The 23,238-nt window shown below is 25.4% G+C and overlaps 1 protein-coding gene across 4 annotated transcripts in view; it reads right to left on the bottom strand.

Moving 5' to 3' along the window:
- LOC136088782 (MYCBP-associated protein-like) overlaps positions 1–23,238 on the bottom strand; it is a 58,794-nt gene that overhangs the window by 12,094 nt on the left and 23,462 nt on the right. For 2 of the 4 annotated variants that reach the window (XM_065813499.1, XM_065813500.1), the window contains exons 5-18: positions 17,616–17,746; positions 14,285–14,360; positions 13,763–13,835; positions 12,856–12,902; positions 12,534–12,594; positions 11,964–12,171; positions 6,902–7,035; positions 6,533–6,761; positions 6,186–6,261; positions 4,403–4,590; positions 3,391–3,507; positions 744–776; positions 503–601; positions 32–150 (exon numbers count right to left, since the gene is read on the bottom strand). In XM_065813499.1, the coding sequence (XP_065669571.1) occupies positions 32–150; positions 503–601; positions 744–776; positions 3,391–3,507; positions 4,403–4,590; positions 6,186–6,261; positions 6,533–6,761; positions 6,902–7,035; positions 11,964–12,171; positions 12,534–12,594; positions 12,856–12,902; positions 13,763–13,835; positions 14,285–14,360; positions 17,616–17,746 (1,591 nt within the window). The remainder of the gene's footprint in view (positions 1–31; positions 151–502; positions 602–743; positions 777–3,390; positions 3,508–4,402; positions 4,591–6,185; positions 6,262–6,532; positions 6,762–6,901; positions 7,036–11,963; positions 12,172–12,533; positions 12,595–12,855; positions 12,903–13,762; positions 13,836–14,284; positions 14,361–17,615; positions 17,747–23,238) is intronic. The other 2 variants (XM_065813501.1, XM_065813502.1) reach the window with 1 other exon arrangement.

The following is a 23,238-nucleotide window of genomic DNA, read 5'->3' as shown; positions in this document are numbered from 1 at the left end:
GTAGCAAACATAAGTAAAAGAAACTTTCTACCAGCAACTGTATTTTGAAGGAGATAAAGGAACTTTAGCTTTTATTTTCATATTACATATTTCATTGTTTAGACGTCGAAACCATTCTTCTTTTTTATTGTCTATAGAGCTAGAAATACGCTAAAAAATAAAAAAACAATATAATAAAAAAAGAAACTACATTAAATATTTTAAACTATTTTCATAATACTTTTTGATTCATAACAAAAAAGTAATATAAACATATACTTTATATCTGATTATATAAGATCTTTAGTTTTAAAGCGCTTTATATAAGTTATCTTTTTTATAACAAAAAAAAAAAAAAAAAAAAAAAAAGAAAGATTAAATATATTTTGTTTTTATATTACTTTTTTTAGCAACTTATTTTTAACTTTAAAATTTTACAAATTGCATAAGGGATGTCAGTATAATTTAAAAAATATATTATAAAGACAAATAAAATAAAGTTTAATGCTTTTAAGATATATACCTTAAATATTGTACTTATAGAAAAATCCCAAGAATTTTCAGCATCAATCTCTTTATAAAGATCATTTAACACATTGAATGAATTTACACAGTAAGATATCTATAAATCAAAATGCCAAAAATACTGTAATTTTATTCATTAAAATTATCAAAATCATAAAATGTAATATATACAATATATAAAAAAAACATTTAAAATATACCCAAACTCAACACTATGTGCAAATAAATAATCAAAATACCGATGGATTGACTTTGTTAAACATTTTTTCTATCTAGAAAAATAATTATTTAAAATATATAGCAGTTTAAAATATATAACAACAACAATAATTTTACAATTTATAATATTTAATACTAACTGCCCGGACTCGTAAAATACAAGTCTTGGTAAGTCTATTCCACAATGAATTTAACAATTCCACAACCATTTCTATATTTATTCCTTACTTCAACATTTTTCAAAAAGCAGTAGAAAAATAATTAAATATAAATATATAGAAAAACTCTACATTTTGTCTACTTTTTAAACTAATAATAAAAAAAAAAATTTAATATAATTAAGTTTAAAAAATTGCATAAACTGCTATTTATTTGTGGTTCAGACATTAGTAATTATCTAAATAATATTTAGAATAACCGCTTGAAATGTGTTGAATAAATTATTTATTTTTAATTACAATTGGTATAAAAAGTTTAAAAAACATGTGAAAATAGACTTAAAAATATGTGGAACAATGAACTAAAAGTTTTCAAAATACCATTTCTATACTTATTCTTTATATAGTCATATATATATATATATATATATATATATATATATATATATATATATATATATATATATATATATATATATATATATATATATATATACATATATATATATATATATATATATGTATATATATATATATATATATATATATATATATATATATATATATATATATATACACATACATATATATATATATTTATATATATATATATATATATATATATATATATATATATATATATATATATATATATATATATATATATATATATATATATATATATATATATATATATATATATATATATATATACATATTTGTGTTTTTGCTTTGGTTAAGTATTTTTTTTATTTATTTTCTCTTTCGTTAAGATTTTTTTGTCTTTTTTAAAGTTTTATTTTAGATAAGTTTAGGTAAGTTTTTGTAGCGCATTTTTAAATTTTAAAAATATGTCAAAAGCCGTGGTCAAATCGTCAAAACAAATTATTTTTTGAATGGTCATATAAAGACATGCAATCGCACGTCTTCCTGTAAAAGACTGTTAAGGCATATTGAAAAACAACTGCAGTATGGATGATACAACAAATATTTGAAATGAGATTATTAGACTCAAAACTTAAAAGTTCTTATCAAAAGCCACTAAACCAGAAAAATTAAAAGTAATTGCAGTTCAGTGCACTTAAAAAATTTAAGTATATTGGTGTTTGCAAAGAAACATATAAATCATTTTTTAATATAAAACTAATTTTTTTAAAACTTCGTTGTATAGGCAGGTTTGGCGCTTAACCATCCCTATATAAACAATATATAAACAAATATCTTATTTGTTTATGTATATTGTTTATAAAATGTAAAAAATCCACTTATATAACGTTTTATCAAAGATCGATAGACGCAGCTTTTTCGTAAATTGTTCAAGACACAATTTTTTTGCATATATGACATCATATTGTGGCAAAAAACTAGAAAAACAAATTAAGAAATAAGATGTTATTTAAATTTTTTTTAAAAACTCCTTCTATTAAAGATATATGGAATATATTTTTATGTGATATATTCTAATAAAGACAAAAACTATTTATTTATTGCTATTGTAATAAATAACCCCTCTTATCCGTGAATTGATATATCTGTACCAGTTTTATATATTTTTATGCAACTGTATGCAACATAATTAAAATTAATCAAAACATGTAAGTTAAATACAAAAGGAAACTTGATACATAAAGGTTTATTTTGCCACAAACCGACATCAATGCGCAAAATTATTTTGACCTAACTTTTAGATTAGCGTTTAATATTATTCTGTAGTTTTTAGTCATAATCATAAGAATGAACTTTTTTTTATGACTATGTTTTATTGGTCTGAGATCTTCTTAGTCCCATTTGTATAGCGTTACATACAAACGTCTGTAAGTGTAAATGTCTTTAGCATATGCTAAGTTTGCAGGCATTATATGGAATAATCACGTATAATATATTTATAAAATGAGAAAACTTTAAAATCTTATTTTAAATTTTAGAAATCTTTTTTTCTATATTACTATTTTTTTGCTATAAATATATAAGCAAGATTGAAAAAATTTATTACGCTGAGGGGAGGTCTTAAACCCCCTAAAACAAAAATGATGACAGTGAACTTAACCAATGAGCTAACAATGAAATGCATTTAGCTGAAAAACAAACCTAATTATAAGTCTCTTATAACCTCTACATATGCGGAAAAGGTGCACATAACAAGTTTTTGCTCTTGAATGTTTTTTTAGAATAAATTGTTTTACTAAAAAATATTGAAGTAAATAAGAAATAGGTATATAAATAATCGGTGTGGAATAGATATGCATAGAAATGGTAGGTTTGATAAAGTATTTTACGGATACGGAAAGCTAGGATATATAAGGAAAAAGTATAGAAAAGTTCGGTTCAGGATAGACTGACAAAAACCCGTATTTTTTTGGGTCTGATCTAAGCTAGTTATCATTGTTTTGCCTTTGATGCATTCGAAATTTTTTTGAAAGTTTCCGTATCTCATTTTTTTCAATCTTATGCTTTAATCAATTTTATAAAAATTATAAAAGTAGAAGAAAAATTTTTATCAAAAACTTACTGTTAGGCATTGTTCTTCAATTGGGCTTCCAGGTCGAGGTGGTGTCCTTACACCATTTATTATTTCTAACACAATTCTTTCAGACATTGTCTTTATCTGGCGTGCATTTAACTCTGTCTAAAATTTTTATTCATATTAAAAAAATTATACAATAAAACAAAAAGAAAAACAATAAAAAATAAAAATATACAATAAAAAGAATAATATTAAAATAATTTAGTTTTTATTTTCTTAAAAATAATTTTATTAGTATTTTTTGAGTACTTTTTTACTGCAGTATTGAATAGACATAAGTCGCAGGGTAAAGCATAAGTGGAGATGGCGTTTATCTGACAGGATAAACTAGTATAACGCTGATCCTCATCGAAACGCCAGTAATACTTGACTCTGAAAAGATGCTTATCACTTAACAGCTACACAAATTATCTTAACACATTAGCATTAACATTTTTTTCCCATTCTTAGGACTTATATTGTTGTATGCATACTATTTATTAAACAATACTGACATAAAATATTAAATGCAAAATTTTTTTTATTTTGCAGTCAATATTTTATTTTGTAAGTTCTTGTTTGGTGATATATTTGTTGTATATCTTTGTTCATTTTCGATTTTTTCAAAAAGTTTTTTTTCATTACTGTAAGTCTTGTTTGGTTTACTTTTAGTTGGGTGTGCTTTTAGTTGGGTGTGCTTTTAGTTGGGTGTGCTTTTTGTTGAGTGTATTTTTGTCTTTGTATATTTTTAATTACTCTTTCATTAATCTTTATTTTTATCTAAATTTTATTTTTGTCTAAATATGCTTTGTTTGTAAAACAATTCTACTCTGCTCTAATGTACTTCATTTTTCCCTTGGGCCAAAGTTTTCAAATAAGATCATCTTAACTAAATAAAAGTGTAGTACTAACTACATGAAAATAAGTAAATTAAAAAAACAAAAGTAAACTAAATAAACTTAGTGTTAACAATTAAACAATATGTTAATATAAAAAGTAACGGAATAATATGTCATACATCCAGCTGCAACAGCTTTTCTTCATAGTGTACATTATCAAATGATATAGCTCTAAGAACCACTTCTATTTTGGCACCATCACACAACAGAGGTTGAGTTTCAAAGTGCCAAATTTCTGAGAAAATACCAGGGATTGAAGATTTAAAATAAAACGAAATTTTTAGTTCTGCCCCAGGCAATATTACACCTAAATCATAAAGAATATTTTAAATGGATAAAAACAAACAGAAAAGAAGCAAAAATTAAAGTGACTTAAAAAAAATAAAATTAAAAAAACTAAATTAACTACATGGTTTTATTACATGGGTTTATTTGTCCAAAAAGTACCAATTTTAGCCAGTTGTTGTATTTATAATAAAGTTTTATTAAACAGCATTTACCACGTGGCGTAATTATCACATTAGTGGTGTAATTGAGTATTTTGTGGTTTTTTATCAGAATACAACAATTTTTATAATTTAACATTATTATTTATATTTCATTCTACTATTTTTTTATTTTTGTTGAAATTCTTTTTTACATTTTATTCTATATATTTTTCTTATTTTATTATATATTATTATTGCTACTTTTATTATTATTGTTTATTTTATTTGAATTTTGTTATATTATTTGGTATTGATTTCACATCTCTTACTTTCCATATTATTTCATCAAAAATATTAGTGCTTTACAAATTTGGGTGAAGTTAGGGTTATGGCCGCTTGCAGTGAAGTCCTTTTTACTGCAATTTTAAGCAGGCGTAAACTGCGGGGTAATGCATAAATGGCAATAATATTTATATCATAGAATTAACTAGGTATTAGTGCTGATTTTTTTTGAAACAAGAAACATCTGTTTGTTTTTCTTTGCTTTGATTACTTATTTCAATAGAAATGTTTTATATTTTTCAGTGGGCTTTCATTGCTCAGTCTAGCTTAAGCACTTTTCATCCATGAGCATGAGCTTAAAGTGAAGCAACTTGAACTTTTTATTGAGCATTTTTTGTTATTATTCAAACTCGTTAAATAATTTTGAGTTTCTAAAGTAGTTCTAAAGTTCAAGTAGACTGCAAGTAGCAAGTAGACTGCAAGTAGCAAAAAAACAACTATGATGAAACATTGCTAACATCTAATTACATCTAAACTATACTTTTATATAAAACTAAGTTATATAAAACTGAAAATTTCATGTTTTTCTTTTTTTAATTAATAAGTTTTTATAACTCATTTTATTTCTGTTTAACTCTTTTGCAGGCCTTATTTTATCAACAACACATTTCCAAATATGCTAAATACTTATTTGCTTTTTGATAAATTCTGATAAATCACTCTAAATCACTATAATATTTAGATTACAAGATATGAATCTGAAACACATTTAAATTTATAAAAACAAAGTTGTTTAATAAACTAACCATTTAAAGTTGTTATAAATAATTAAATGAAGCTCAAACTCAGAAAGGTATTAAAAACTCATAAAATATTTTTTTTGAAAATGTACATTGAAATATAATTTACATTTTACAGGCAAATATTGTTGATATTAATGTTTTATCTGTTTGGAAATAGTTTTAAATGAAACTGAATTTACACACCAAAAATAAAATGTCTAAAAATGCTATCTATAAAAACAAATTTAAACCAATATATGTAATTATTAAATTTATTTGTAACCATTTTTATAATTAAAATAAATATTATTGGTATCTTTCAAAGATTTAAAACTTTCATATTTTATATTTCTACATTTTATAAATACAAAAAAAAAATGCTTTGTAAAAAAAAAAAAAAAAAAAAATACCATGATGAATGTCAAAGTAAAACTTCTGTTTAGAATTAACATTTTTTAAACCAAAAGGATCTTTCTCTTTTAATTTCTAAATATTAAAAAGAAAAATTAAAACACTTCAAAACTTTGTATACTAAACCTTAAACTATCTTATAATACACTTAAATAACCAACAATAAAGCCATAAACATCCCATGTAATTTAACCTAAACAGACTTAAAAAATATATATACAAACTTAAAAAATACCTATATTAAAATCTTTATTTTATTATGTAAAACAACAACAAAGCTTGGGTTAAGCTATTGAAACATATTAAAACAAAAAGAAAAAAAAACAGAAAAAAACTTAACACAAACCTTCCAATTAAAGTACACTGATGTTGTTCCTTGGTTGATAATGTTCATAGTACTTGTCTGGCAGTTATTAACCTTTGTCTCAAACAAGAGTCTTATTGTGATTCCAGCACTATACTCCTTTAGTGAAGAACCAACATATTTTGCACACTGGCCATTAATGAGGAGGGATGGACCAGAGATTGGTTTCTGACTATTGATGTTATAAATTGAACCAGAAATATTTTCAAGCCTATTTTTTTAAAAAAAGCAAATAAGATGTCACTATAAAAAAGCAGATAAGATATGTCATTATAAAAATGCAGATAAGATATGTCATTATAAAAAAGGTGAAATTGAGCTGTTAAATTTGTTAAAGAATGCTTTACATACAAATCTTTGCTAACTATTTCTTCATTGCAATTAATTTTGAGGCTTGGATGTGAAACATTGATATTTTTTTCTTGTAACTTAGCTTCTAAACTAGCATTTAAAGAATTTCCAACAACTTCTAGACCATCCATTAACTAAAACAATAACAAACATAAAAAATAAGATAAGACATCAAATTTAGGTTTGAGGAGTATTTCTGCAAAGATGATTCAGAACACTAAAAAAAATTTATGTGAGTGCATGCTGAAACCATGTTTTTGAATTAATTTTGTATTCTGTTTACTTAAATTTTTTTAGCAAACTTCTATTTTGATCCATTTAAAAAATTTAAAAATGAAGTTTAAACATTCATTAAACCTGCATACATCTTTTAGAAAAATTAAAATTAATCAGAGCAAGATGATTGCAATGATTGCAAGATGCTAACTTTGCAATTAACTGATTATATGGTTTTTTGTGGATGGATTATGGTTTCCATAAGAGGTCTGTAGTAAATGATAATCCAAGAAGACATATAGAACAGAACTTAGTGAGAGAGTTACCATTTATTAATAAATAATTGAGTTTGTTGGAGTTAAAATTTACAAGTCACTGCAAGCTTATGTTACTGGAAGTAAATATGGATATTTATCAGCAAAACTATGATAAATATGGATATTTATCAGCAAAACAACTCTCCAGAAAACAGACGTCTGTTTATTATTGCTAGAAACCATTGTAAAAAGGTTTTGTCTAACGCCAAAGCCCGCTATTCTCAGGTCATGAAATCTCATATCTCATCTCAAAATTTAGGCTCTCGCGATTTCTGAAGAATCTTTAATATTAAGTATTAATAATAAGGGCAATAATAAGTATTAATATTAAGTATTAATAATAAGGGCAAATCTTTAATTCCACCTCTCTTGTATAGTTCAGACTTTGTCACCTCACCTAAAGACAAAGCTGAATTGTTTGCTAAAAACTTTTCATCAATATCATCTCTTGATTCCACTAGTTGTGTTCTACCTGATATTGCCAACAAACAGGTTGATCCATTGCTTGACATTCGTATCACTCCAGCTTCTGTACCTAAAGTGATTTCCTGCCTAGAATCTTGTACAGCTTGTGGCCCGGACAACATACTTGTTATTGTCTTGCAGAAGTGTTCTCCGGAGCTGTTGTCTATACTCTCAAAACTATTCAACAAGTGCTTATCAGAGTCTTGTTTTCCAGCCTGCTGGAAAGCGGCATCTGTTATCCCTATCTTCAAAAATTCTGGAGAACGATCTGATTCGTCTAACTAACGTCCCATTAGTCTTCTTCCTATCATAAGCAAGGTTTTTGAGTCTTTAATTAACAAACACTTAATTTCTTATTTTGAATCTAATAACTTACTTTCTGACCATCAATATGGATTTTGATCTTCTTGTTCTACAACTGATTTGCTAACAGTAATAACAGATAGATTTTATCGTGCATTAGATAAAGGTGGAGAGGTTAAGGCCATCGCTCTTGACATTTCAAAAGCTTTTGATAAAGTTTGGCATGCTGGTCTTCTCCATAAGCTTTCTTCTTATGGTGTATCTGGCAACATCTTTAAGATTATTGAATCCTTCCTTTCCAATCGTAGCATAAAAGTTGTCCTCGATGGACAGCACTCTTCTTCTTATTCTGTAACTTCAGGGGTTCCTCAAGGTTCTATCCTTGGCCCTATACTCTTTTTAATTTACATTAATGATCTTCCAGATATTCTCACATCTAAGGTGGCATTGTTTGCTGATGATACGACCATTTATTCTTGTTGTGATAAGAAACCAACACTCTCTGATTGCTTGGAGGGGGCATTTGAGCTTGAAAAAGATCTCACTTCTACTACAGCATGGGGCCCACAGTGGCTGGTAAACTTCGATACAGATATAAAACTCAATTTTTTTCAGCCAATCGTTATCGCAATAATTTAGATCTTCCCATATTTATGAACGGTGATGTACTTAATGAGTCATCTACTCTTCATCTTCTAGGATTAACTCTTACTTCCAATCTTTCTTGGAAACCATATATCAAATCAGTTGCAAAATTAGCATCTGCTAAGGTTGCATCTCTTTATCAAGCTCGACACTTTCTTACTTTGGATTCTATTCTCTATCTCTATAAATCTCAAATCCGGTCTAGTATGGAATTCTGTTACCATATCTGGGGTGGATCTTCTAATGATGCCCTTTCTCATTTAGACAAGGTGCAAAAACGCATTGTAAACATAGTTGGACCTGCTCTTGCAGCCAACCTCCAATCATTATCACATCGTTGCTCTAAAGAGCTAGCGTCTCTTGTGCCATCTACTAAAATTCATTCTTTTATTAGTTGTCATTCAATTAAGTCTCATCCTTTTTCTGTGACTGTTCCTAAGTGCTCCAAAAACGCTTAATCGCCTAGTTTTTTCCCTCGAACATCAGTTCTTTGGAATTTTCTTCCTTCATTTTGCTTTCCTGATTCATATCATTTGCAATCCTTTAAATTATCCGTCAATCGTTATCTTGCTCTACAATCTTCATCTTTTCTCTTCCAGTAACTTCCAAATTTAATTAGTGGTTGCTTGCAGCCTTGTTGGAAGCGAAGATATTTAAAAAAAAAAAGAAAGCCCAAAGGATAGAACTTTGAGATACACTAGAAGTTACTGGAAATGAAGAAAAGTGTTGCCCTACAAGAATGACTTTAATAAAGCAGTTATAAAGAAATGATTTGATAATCTCAAAAACTTTTACAGATACACTATATAAAGCAACCTTGTAGAGAAGTCTAGCATGCGAAAGTTTATCCAAAGCTTTAGATATATCAAGAGTAATAGCCCTTGCCACCTCCATCTAATGCACAATAAAATCTTCCAGTCACAGCATTTAGCAAGTCAGCTGAAGAACAAGAAGATTGAAAAAAATATTGATTGTCAGAGCAGGTACCAGCAATTTTTGGTATTAGGTTGTTTCAAGCTGAAGTAGATTTAAAGTGGTTTGAAATATTAACAAAAACAAACCACTTTAAAGACACCATTTTTGAAGAGTTGCAAAGAAAAACGTCATTAAAAACAAGTAAATGTAAACAAAACTAAAACCTTCCAGAGGTTTATTACTTTTTATCCATTAATTTAAAATTTTCAAGCTAAAATGATGAATTTTATTTTTTCTAACTTAAAAACAAAATTAACAGAATTTTTTTTTGTTAACTGTCTATAGTAATATCACAATAATAAATAATTTAAACCCAAATAAATTGCAACATTTAAAACCACATTTTTTTTATAAATGTTTTATTTACATAAGTTCATCTAATCATGTGGCTTTTATGTAAAACTTCCCATTTTTTACAAGACCCAAACATGTCTGAAAAATTATAAAAATTAAAAAATAAATTATTTACGTTTTATTATATATGAAAGTACAAAGGAAAATGTTTAATACCAACACATGTTTTAAAAATTCATTAACTATAACTCACTCTAGTTTATGTTTCATAATGAACTATATGTAAAAAAAATTAAATTAAAATAAGATAGGATTGGAAAGACTTGCAACTTTCAAAATTTTCAAATTATAGTTTTATAGTCTAATAAAGGTAAGCTTGAAGCAATTGATTTTACTAAAAAAAGTTTAAAATTGCTGGTGCCTATTGTTATAGAGTTATTAGATTTAAGATGGAATGTTAGAAATTTTGGATAAATAATAAAAAGAAAATCAATCAGATGATTAGAATGAACAAAGATTTATTTTCAAGGGAAAAAAAGTATACACAAATTATAGTCCACAACAATTTTATCATTAAAATATAGCGAAAACAAATATATAGATGCTATGAAGTGACAAATTGTATAAGCAACATAAAGAATACTCAAACTTCTTTAGAAGATTAGCTCTTAACTAAAACAAAGATTTAATCAAATTAACATCGTGATATTAAGAAGTAAGATCAAACTGAAAATGAGATTTTAAAATTAGAAGTTAAATACATTTAACTATAATATTTATTACTCTTTTTACAATTTGTTTGTGATCTTATAAAAGTCTTATAAAACATGATAAAAACCCAAAATAATTGTATTTTATATGTTTGCCCATAATTACTAGTCTTATAGTAGCAAAAATAGTCTATAGTTGATTATTGTACATAGGCTTATAGTAGCAAAAATATATAGTCTATAGTTAATTATTGTACATAGGCTTATAGTAGCAAAAATATATAGTCTATAGTTAATTATTGTACATAGGCTTATAGTAGCAAAAATATATAGTCTATAGTTAATTATTGTACATAGGCTTATAGTAGCAAAAATATATAGTCTATAGTTAATTATTGTACATAGGCTTATAGTAGCAAAAATATATAGTCTATAGTTAATTATTGTACATAGGCTTATATAAATTTTTGATATTAAGTAAATGCCATTCTTGATATGTGTTCAACTTCTGAATTTTTTTCTGCAGCTAAATTATAAGAATTTTTGAATGCAGTAAAAATACAAAATCTTAACCACCTTCATATAATATATTTTCAAAAATTTAATTTTCAGCCTCTACAAGAGTTTTTACAAGATTACAATTTATTTCCAGGGTCCCCTTATTTATTTCCAAGATTGCCTTATTTATTTTTAGGGTCATCTCATTCATTTTCAGGATCACCCTATTTATTTCCATGGTCACCCTTTTTATTTTCGGGGTCATCTTACTTATTTCCGGGGTCAAATTGCATATTTATTAGTCATTTTTTAAAAAAGTGATTCTTTATCAGTGTCTTGCAAATTTTTTGCAAATTTTTTATTTTATATTCTTAGAAAATTAAACTTTGTTTATTTGATTTTGTGCTTTGCAGTACAATTACTTTCAAATTACCCTTATATATAAGAGTTTAAATTTTGCAAAAAAAAAACTGAAAGTTTTTTTTATAAAAGAATATAAGCTGGAGAAGTTAAATTTCATCTAAGTTCATATATAATTAAGAAAACTATTAGAGAAATAGGATTATATTTAAGTATTAACAATGTTATTAAAATATTTTATTGTGTTTATAACTTTTTGTATTTAAACAAAATTTATACCGGTTCATACAGATTCATTTCATTAATAGCACTCTGCAGTTCTTCCAACCTTTTTTTGAAATAAAATGATTTTGACCATGCAAAATGAACTTTATTTGAGCGTGTTGTATTTTTTTCTTGAGTTGCCATTTCTTCCTTTATATGAGAAGATAATCCAATATATTCAAGTGGGGAAAAGTTTCCTTTCTCCTCTTTAGTTAGTGTTATGCTAACAATAAAAAGTAGAGAATTAGTAAATTATAAATTTATTGTAGAGTAACTATTAGCTGTAATAAAATGTATTCAATACTGTTAAATTAAATAAATCGTAACATATTAAATTGTATTAAACACTGTTAAATTAAATAACTAAGTATAATAGATTAGAAAACATGTTTAATTTATGTAGATCAGAAAACATGTTAATATTACTCTGCCCCACACCATATCAGGGTTAGCAAAAAATCCAACCAAAAAAAAAAAAGAAAAAAAGCCCACCTTAAAAAAGCCCAAACAAATTTGGGTTTTTTTTTGGGATTTTTTTGATGTTTTTGAAAACTCACCTAATATCTTGATTTTTTGAAAACTCACCTAATATCTTGATTTTTTTTCAAAAATTCAGTCTGCTTCCAAAACTCGCTACCAACTCGATCTTTTAAAAAAAGTGTATAAAAATTTATTAATGTCTTTATCTTTTTAAAAAAAAAATTATAAAAATCTATTTTTGTCTTTATCTTTAAAAAAAATTTTAAAAATTCACTGCCAACTCAATCTTTTAAAAAAAATTATAAAAATTCACTACCAGCTCTCAATATTTTAATTAAATATAGTTGTATAAAGAAATATAATAATTTTTGAACATACAAATAATAAAAAAGGTATTTAAAAATGTAAATAAAAATTTAATGCATACTTCCCTTCCCGCTGTTTAAAAATGGCATTGCACGTTCAATAATCATACTATAAAATCAATAAAACTTACAATCTAATAGTTAAGAATGGAAAGAGTTTACAAAAAAATGCTTTGATTTAATTATTTAATTTTGAAAAGAAATATTAATGATATATATATATATATAATAGATATAAAAAAATGAAATATTAACGATATAGATAGATAACAAATACATAATATACATATAAATAATAGATTTATAAAAACCTAAGTAGTAGTCAAAGTGTAAACCAGGTTATGGCTGTTTCCTTTAATTGAGAAAATCATGAATCCAGTACATGGATGCAATTGCAGTTGCAAAAAAAAAATATTTATGCTGCTCTTGCTTCGCAAGTTTATGAGTGCTTGGAAAAATTCCCTAATAACACCTAATTGGGTATTGTCCATATAACAGGCTAAACACAGACTGATTAACACATTGCATAACAAAGTGATGATATAGTAGCAATAACAATAACCATATAGAGTATGTAGATAATAATAGAGAGATAATATCTAATAGTAGAATGACAATATACAAAAATAACCACAACAGCTTTATATTATATGGATTCAGAGAGAGCATAACAAACTAATACCTAGCATGACACACAGAGATTTATATTACATGGATTTGAAGAGAGCATTACAAACTAGTACTTAGTATGACACACAGAAATTTATAATATATGAATTTGGAGAGAGCATAACAACATAATACCTAGCATGACACAAAGATATTTTTGAAAAAACTGCAAAAAAATTTCCAATAAACTATAAATTAAAATTCTCAAATGATTTCAATAAATGATAAAAATAAACTGCCACCAATAAAAATCTGAATCTTTTCGGTCTTTAAATCATTACGATTATAAACTAATAATACCGATGTTCTTGAACACTGCGAAATTGATCACTTTGTCCCATGACCAAGTTATCTTTATGAACTGATAGACTGTCTACAAATAAAAAAATAATAAACTCTTTCTACATATGAAAAAATTATAAGACTTTCTACATATAAAAACTCATGCACTTTCTGCATATAAAAAAATCAAACTCATGGACTGTCTACATTTTATATTTTTATAAACTCAGACTTTTTACATTTTTAAAGGAAAAAATAAACTCATAAAACTTCTATGCAAAAAAATTAAACAAACAATAAAACTATATTGATCAACTGAGTTTCTATATTGATCAACTGAGTTTTTAGAAGTAAACAAAATTATGATTACTATAAAGACACACATCACTATACATACTTTTTATCTTTAATTCATTGTTTACATTATTAATTATTACTTTTTATTATTTATATAAATACCATTATATATAGCTATTACAAAAATAGTAAAATATCATAAGTAATAATAAATATTTTACACTATAAATATAAAACATTTACCAGAAAGATGTTTCTGTAATTTTTTTCTTTCTGACATCTTCTTAATCCAATTATTCAAAGCATTTCTTTGATTTGTCTGAAATGAAAAAATTTTTTGTTCTGTTTTTAGTTTCAAGATTTAAAATGCTGGCTTTAAATCGAATAGAAAAAGAAAAATACAAAACAAAATGTAAAAAAATGAAAATATAAAATGTAATGTCTTTTATTTCTAAATCGTACTTTAACAAACCTAAACCTTTAGTTAAGGTATGCATTAAAACCCCTAGATGACTGCCTCATCGACCTCAAAATTTCAGCATTTTTAATAATTTTTAAGAATATTCCAAAAAAATAATATTGCTTATTTTTTATTGACATAAAAAATGAGCAACAAATTTTATATCTTTACAGTAAATTAAAACGAAGTTTTATTTTAATACTTTTCCATTTCCAACTGTTCAGTTTTCACTGTTTGTTCCATGTGTTTAGTTAACTGTTCAGTTACAACCAACATCTAAAAGTAACGCTGATTTCTTTGGATTAGGAAATCTTCGCCGATGACTTTCCACCATTTGAAACAAATATTGTTTTTGGTCTTCCTGTTTTGTTATTGTAGAATTAAATGCAGCGGCTAGAGCATTTCCTCTTTCTGCACTATCATTGACAACTTTTAGTGCCTTAACAGTTTTTTTGGTAGCCTGATAATTTGGAATATTTAACCATTTCTTAACATCCTCCTTCAGAAAAGACATGTCTAGCTGTAAGGCATCAAAAAAGAAACATGAAGATGGTCCAATAAAATACTCCAGAGGTTTTGCACTTAGATCTTCAGTTCCAGTGTATCAGATTGATCGACAATCGAGTTCTTGATTGTCTGCAATCTGATCTTGCAATTTTGCTAACATAAGTTTTTTCGTCATAACAGGCACTGGATCAGAAAACAGACCAAGCGGTGCTAGTTCTTCTCCAAGATACCATAAGTGGAAACTCACTGCTTTCAACGCAGTTGTTGAGATAACTTTTGTTGTTGAAATGTACTTTGTTAATGCTTTTATGAGATTTAAATCGTTGAATGGAGCATCACATGATTAATAGCAGGTTATCCATGCTTTTACATAGATAAGAGCAACAAACAAACCAAATTCCAAGCACCCTGAACTTTCATTTTTGGTTAGCTTAAATTGAGTTTGAAATATAAAAATCTTTAAAACATAAACTATTTTAGACATCCACCTTGCATTGTTAAAAGCACCAGGAACTCAGAACCATATGCCTCGAGGTGGAATATTTCCAAGAAAGATCAAAGTAAGTTCTAAAAGTTCACGATAATCTTCTCTGGGTAAATTTCCAGCCTTTCCATTCAACACTCCTAAAATAAAATCAACTACATCTCTCTTCAATTCTTTAAGTTCTTCATTTTAACGATGATTGGTGCAAGCTGTATATGTTTCTTGATCTATGTGTGGCCAATATTCCTGAAATCAACAAAACAACAACACATTTGGAACAGAGGATGGACTGAAAACTGCCTTGAAGACATCGCCACACAGAACTTCATGCACATGATGACGACATGCCAACCAGAGCAGATTTTTTCAAGTTTTCTTTCTCAAATTGTGCATGCACCATTTAGTCGACCAGTGTTTGATGTCATAGTGTCAAAAGATTTTTCCAATCAGAAATGACAAACATTGTTGCATTTGCTATAAGCTCAACAGTTTTTCTGTTCCTAATCCTGAAACTTGAATTGCCTGGCAATCAACTTTTTAAGGCCATCCTGAAGCTGCTGGCAAAATTTTTCAATCAATATGAATAAGCAAAGGTCCCTCCGAACTAAAGGCTGCCTTAACATTAGCATAATGTTGAAAATGATGCTTTATTAGGCTTCTTCTAATGCTACAACAAGATATTGGTAGTTTTGATATATCACCATCACCATACATTTGGATGGCTGTTGTTAAAATATATGCTGCTTTTCTGTCACTTACATTTGTACGATCAAGTGCAGATGCAAGTGCTGAAGGAATAACATCTAAAGCAGATACCTTTGCACGTTTAGAAGTTCATGGAGATTTCTCCTGAAAACGTTCCTCAACAAAATTGTTATGTTGTTGAACCATATAGTCTTCATCGCTAAATATAGCATTGTCTGCTTCACTTGAACTATCTGATGATGATGATAATTCTTTTTCTATTTCCAGACATTCTTTGGATTTTCTCTTTCTCTCCTCTTCTTTGATACCAAGTTGAACTTCCTTTTGCCTTCTTAATTCTTTACTTTTTTTCTTTTTTGCCAAAATTCCATCTACACCTCCCATGCATATTTTCTTTTTGAATGTTGGTCTGCAAGAAATATTTGATCTTCTTCTATTTTATCAGTTTCAATGCATCATGGTGAGCAATATCAAAAAGACAATTTACTGAGTTCGAAAATCTTCTTTTGCCTGCTGTGCTGGCCCACCACGACTCTTGTTCTTTAAAATATTTCTGTATCTTTCCAATAAAACTTTAGTTTTACGAACAATACTTCTATGTTCGGCGGTTGGAATACTAGCTTTGGCCCAGATCTCATACAACTGCTTGACTTCAGTTTTTATGGCATCTTTTAGAGTTTGACTGTTCTTTTATGATGAAAAATATATATTCTTCAAACTTCCAAACTTGTGGGTAAAACTCTGCCACTAAAATATGGTTCTGGTTCCCCAATCAAATAAATGTAAGTTTTTGATCTTGTTTCAGCCATTATTGCTGTCTGCCAACCACCACTTGGTTTACATTAGTTCTATAATCTTAACTTTGGTAACTATAAGTAAATAAAAAATGTTTTGCATTATTTCATTTATTTTAACATACTTGTTTTAACATTGCTGTCTGCAGTCTAGATTCCACCTTTTTGTTTATTTTGTTTTTATTTGTGATCAAATATCTTTGGTAACTAATAAGTAAGTAAATAAATACTAAATACAAATTCTTTGTTGGTAATAATAGCAATTACTAATTAGCTCTTGGAAATAGGTATAAAAGTAAATAATTTTAAAATCAAGCACAAAAATAAAAAATCTGCAAACTTTAGGTCCCATGAGGCAGTTACAAATATTTTCTAATTTCAACAATATTTCATAGTTTTGTTTTATAGGTCAAAAGAACATAAATATCAAAGTGCCTCTGCAATTGGTTGACTTTCATTTTTTGTCAACTGAAGCTGAACTGCCCTAATATATATATATATATAAATATATATATATATATATATATATATATATATATATATATATATATATATATATATATATATATATATATATATATATATATATATATATATATATATATATATTCAATGTAAAATCACCTGAATTTCTGCTACTTCTATAGACTTTTCCTCAAAAGGAACAAATGTAACATCATCAATATGATTGACTCCTCTTCTAGCATTATACTCCTCAAGTGAACCAAGAACATGATAATCTTTTAAAGGTTCCTCTATATATTTGTATATATTCAATATAAAATCACCTGAACTTTTTTTATTTCTATAGATTTTCATTAAAATGACTATCAGCTCTTGTATATACTATCAATATCAGCTATCATATATCAATATCAGCAAATATACTATCAATATCAGCCCTTGGAATTAGGGTTGTCATTTGACAATGCAGACTTAATTGACAACCTAAAAGTCTTAAGGTCAGTGATTTTTTGCCGACCTTGTTTCTATGTTTTATGGTGAAATCTTTGTATTAAAATTTTTTTGCTGACCAAAAATAGTTAATGCCAGCAATTTATTGCCATTTTTTCTAATTCCAAGTGCTGTATATTACAACAATAAAACATGCTGGACTCATACACACACACACACACACACACAGATATATATATATATATATATATATATATATATATATATATATATATATATATATATATATATATATATATATATGTAAATTATGTTAGTGTATTTTACAAATAGAGTGCTCAATGTTCTTAAAGAACAGAGCAATAATTAATTAGTAAAAAACACTTATCTAACTTTTATCTTCGACTTGAAGTTTCACCATTGCTGAATCATCAGAAAGAGTTACTAAACCTCAAAAAAAAATTCAGTTTATAGAAAAAAATATTTTACAGGAAGTTATAAACTATTATAAAAAATGTTTAATTACTATATTTTTTTGTTAACGGGAAGTTACAGAAAGTAATTATGAAATAATTTTCTTTGGAATGGGGATAGTTTAATTTGGTCATTTGTTTTTATAATTTTTTAAGAGGTATTTATTTTCGTGCCTACATTTAGAAATTAATTCAGATTTTTTATTTAATAAATTCTCTTGATTTAAATGAGTAATTATTTCAAATTTTTCTTGCAAACATAGCATACATTTTTTGGAAATGTTATTATAGGCAGGGGCAGATTTTAGAATAGACCATTGTAAATTAAAATTTTTGTTTTTTTCTTTTAAATCCCAAATATATTTTGACAGCATAGTCTCTTTTAAATATTTTTTGTGTTTAAACGATTGTTTGTGGTTGGCATAACGTTTTTTCCATTCCCCCTCGGTTAAGCCAATATATTGTTTATCAGGGTTGTTTTGTGAGGAAACAATGCACTTGTAAATTACATTTTTCGAAAGGCATTTTCCATTTAGAGGGCAATCTACTTTTTGTTTACAATTACAATAATCAGTGTTTTTTTCTTTTATATGTTCATTTTTATTAATTAACGAGTAGTTGTGGCCTTTTATAATTCTTTCTAAATTTTTTGTACAACTATAACTTACTTTAATGGTATTTCTGTTAAAAATCTTATGTAATTTATTAGAGGGAGTAAAATGTTTGTCTACTAATTTTAGAAAAATTTTACCTATATTTGTTGAAACATTTTTGCTGTACGGGGGGTTGAACCAAATTATGTTTCTATTTCTATTAGGCTTTTTTGCAATTTTCTTTTCAAATTTTAGCTCGAAATTTTGAAAGCCACTTTTTTTAAGGGCATCTTCATAAACGCGTTTAGAGGTTAGATAGGAGAGTTAGATAAGTGTTTTTTACTAATTTATTTATTATTGCTCTGTTCTTTAAGAACATTGAGCACTATTTGTAAAATACACTAACATAATTTACATATATATATATATATATATATATATATATATATATATATATATATATATATATATATATATATATATATATATATATATATATATATATACATATATATATATATATACAATTTAACATAAGCAGTAAGCCATTTCACGTAAGCCATTTTTTATCATTTTTAAATATTTAAACAAGTTTAAAGAAATCATTTAAGCAGTAAGATAATGAAGTAATTAATATTATAAAGATCACTTATGAAGTTTGAATGACGATTACGTAAAAAAGTTTACATGACAATTACATTTGATATTTGCGCAATTAATCATAAAATAAGCATAAAAGTTTTTTTAGTTATCATTTTGCAAAAGCAGAATTATTTATTTAAACAATTTCTCATAGCAAACAATTACAAAAATAATTACTCAGGCCTCTGCAGGAAGCGAGAACTTTAGCTCTCGCTCTTGCCCACACTCCCCTAAAACAGTTTACAGGAGCAATTTACGCCTCTTGCAAAAGTATAATTTTTTCTCTCAAAAGTATAACTATCATTGTAACTAAAATGAAAAACACAAATTCATTTAAAAAAAATAATAATTGCATAATAAACTGAATTGGTTTTAAAAGACATGGTTATTGCAAAAAAAAAATTTAAAAAGAGTGTTGATTTAAATGCAAATGTTTTTGATTAGATTGGACAATTTGATAATTATAAAATTTTTACAGTCTAAATTATTGCATAATAATTTTTATTTTATGTAATGAATTTTTATTTTATATATTAATTACTTTAATACTTTATTCACTTTTATTGTGGAATTTTTAAATGTTATAATAATTCTTAAAATGCCTGCATTCTACTACAATAAGAAAATATAAAATAATATTTTTTATAAGCAGTAAAAACTATTATAGCTCTTTGTCAATTTTTTTAATCAAATATGTAATGTTATTAATAAGTAAATGGATCACTCTCTAAAAATTTGGCACCTAATGCTGAAAAAATATCTCATCAAAATCCCTTTAACCGATGATTGTGTATGTTAAAAAGTTCTCATAACACCAACAAGTGAAATCATAGTTTGAAACCCAACAGAGATATTTTAATTTGGATATTTTGTGCAGAAAGAAAGAAACCTCCAAGAAATAAAACATTCTACAAGTTTTTCATTATCAAAGTGATAATTGATCACACCAAATTTTGTATAGTACTTATAGAGCCTATCCGGAACTTCAATCGATTTTTTTGAGCTAAGAAAATTTACTCATTCTGTATGTCCATGTAAAATATATTTTATTTCTACACGCAAAAAATTTGTTTTCCATCATGCTTACGCTTGTTAAAAACCATGAAGACTGCAGAAAATCTGTTTGCTTAATCTGTATGAAAAAAGCACCCCGAAAATGACCCTAATGATGATGGAAAATCTTATCTATTTTTTTTGAAGTAGTGATACTGTATACCATAAAGTATCCATAATAAGTTATTTTAAAATTTTTCCTAAAAAAATTATTTCACTCAAAAGTTTAAATATTAAATAGAAATGCTGAATTATTTTATAACTCTTTTTCTTATTAACTTCTTACTAACATATTTATTATATTTCTTATTAACTAACATATTTATTATATTTCTTATTAACTAACATATTTATTATATTTCTTATTAACTAACATATTTATTATGTTTCTTATTAACTAACATATTTATTATATTTCTTATTAACTAACAAATTTATTATATTTCTTATTAACTAACATATTTATTATATTTCTTATTAACTAACATATTTATTATATTTCTTATTAACTAACATATTTATTATATTTCTTATTAACTAACATATTTATTATATTTCTTATTAACTAACATATTTATTATATTTCTTATTAACTAACATATTTATTATATTTCTTATTAACTAACATATTCATTATATTTCTTATTAACTAACATATTTATTATATTTCTTATTAACTAACATATTTATTATATTTCTTATTAACTAACATATTTATTATATTTCTTATTAACTAACATATTTTTTTTATATTTCTTATTAACTAACATATTTATTATATTTCTTATTAACTAACATATTTATTATATTTCTTATTAACTAACATATTTATTATATTTCTTATTAACTAACATATTTATTATATTTCTTATTAACTAACATATTTATTATATTTCTTATTAACTAACATATTTATTATATTTCTTATTAACTAACATATTTATCATATTTCTTATTAACTAACATATTTATTATATTTCTTATTAACTAACATATCTATTATATTTCTTATTAACTAACATATTATATTATTTATTATATTTCAACTAACATATTGGCCATAAAAACACTTCTCAATAATAATTCTATCAACACAACATTTGTCAAACTCTTTTTGGAGGTTATATCTATCATTAAACAACTGTCAAATTTAACTTTCTGCACAAAATATCAAAATTAAAATACCTCTGTTGGATTTCAAACTATGATTTTAATTTTTGATGTTATGGGAACTTTATAACAAACACAATCATGGTTTAAAATATTTTGATGGCACATTTTTTCAGCATTAGGTCCCAGATTTTCAGGGTGTGGGATAGATAGTGTAAAAAGCCAAAGACAACACACTCGTCTAAATAATTTATTTATGGTGCAATAAAGGACGCTTGTTATGTATATATTTTTGTAACATTAACATTACAAGCATGCTTGTAGGATGTATAAAACCAAATTTTGTATTTAAAAAGCAATTTTTTTAATGAATAAACAGATAGCTTGTTCAAAAACCAAAAGCTCTCATAAGAAGCTGTTTAGAGGAGCAGCTCTCGTGGCTTTTCATGTTTGTCTTAGAAGAGCTTTTCTCTGTTCTTGCACTCATTTACTCCCACCAAAAGCCTGATTACTCAATTAAAAAAAAAGTAATTAAAAAAAAAAATTATTAGAAAAAAATATTACACAATAAATTTTATTTATATTTATATGACGAACAAGTTCGCGAGAAACAAGTTGAAATTAAAGGAAGAATTTTGATTAAAAAAATTATTCAAATTAAAAAAATTAGTTCCCCCCCCCCCCCCACAGTTTTTGTTACTTTTTATCTACTTTTTACAAAAAACTAAACTCCTTGTAAACATGTTATAACTAATGACACTGCATTAAAAATATTCATAAAGCATACATTTAACTTTTTTGTATATATTTTTAAATAAATGATACTTGGAAACTTAAATATTTTTAAATAAATGATACTTGGAAACTTAAATATTTTTAAATAAATGATACTTGGAAACTTAAATATTTTTAAATAAATGATACTTGGAAACTTAAATATTTTTAAATAAATGATACTTGGAAACTTAAATATTTTTAAATAAATGATACTTGGAAACTTAAATATTTTTAAATAAATGATACTTGGAAACTTAAATATTTTTAAATAAATGATACTTGGAAACTTAAATATTTTTAAATAAATGATACTTGGAAACTTAAATATTTTTAAATAAATGATACTTGGAAACTTAAATATTTTTAAATAAATGATACTTGGAAACTTAAATATTTTTAAATAAATGATACTTGGAAACTTAAATATTTTTAAATAAATGATACTTGGAAACTTAAATATTTTTAAATAAATGATACTTGGAAACTTAAATATTTTTAAATAAATGATACTTGGAAACTTAAATATTTTTAAATAAATGATACTTGGAAACTTAAATATTTTTAAATAAATGATACTTGGAAACTTAAATATTTTTAAATAAATGATACTTGGAAACTTAAATATTTTTAAATAAATGATACTTGGAACCTTAAATATTTTTAAATAAATGATACTTGGAAACT

This window comes from Hydra vulgaris, chromosome 12 (genome assembly GCF_038396675.1).
Source record: "Hydra vulgaris chromosome 12, alternate assembly HydraT2T_AEP".
NCBI classification, from domain to species: Eukaryota; Metazoa; Cnidaria; class Hydrozoa; order Anthoathecata; family Hydridae; genus Hydra; species Hydra vulgaris.
Note: the sequence above shows the minus strand (reverse complement) of the source record. Positions and strands in the feature narration are given on the sequence as shown.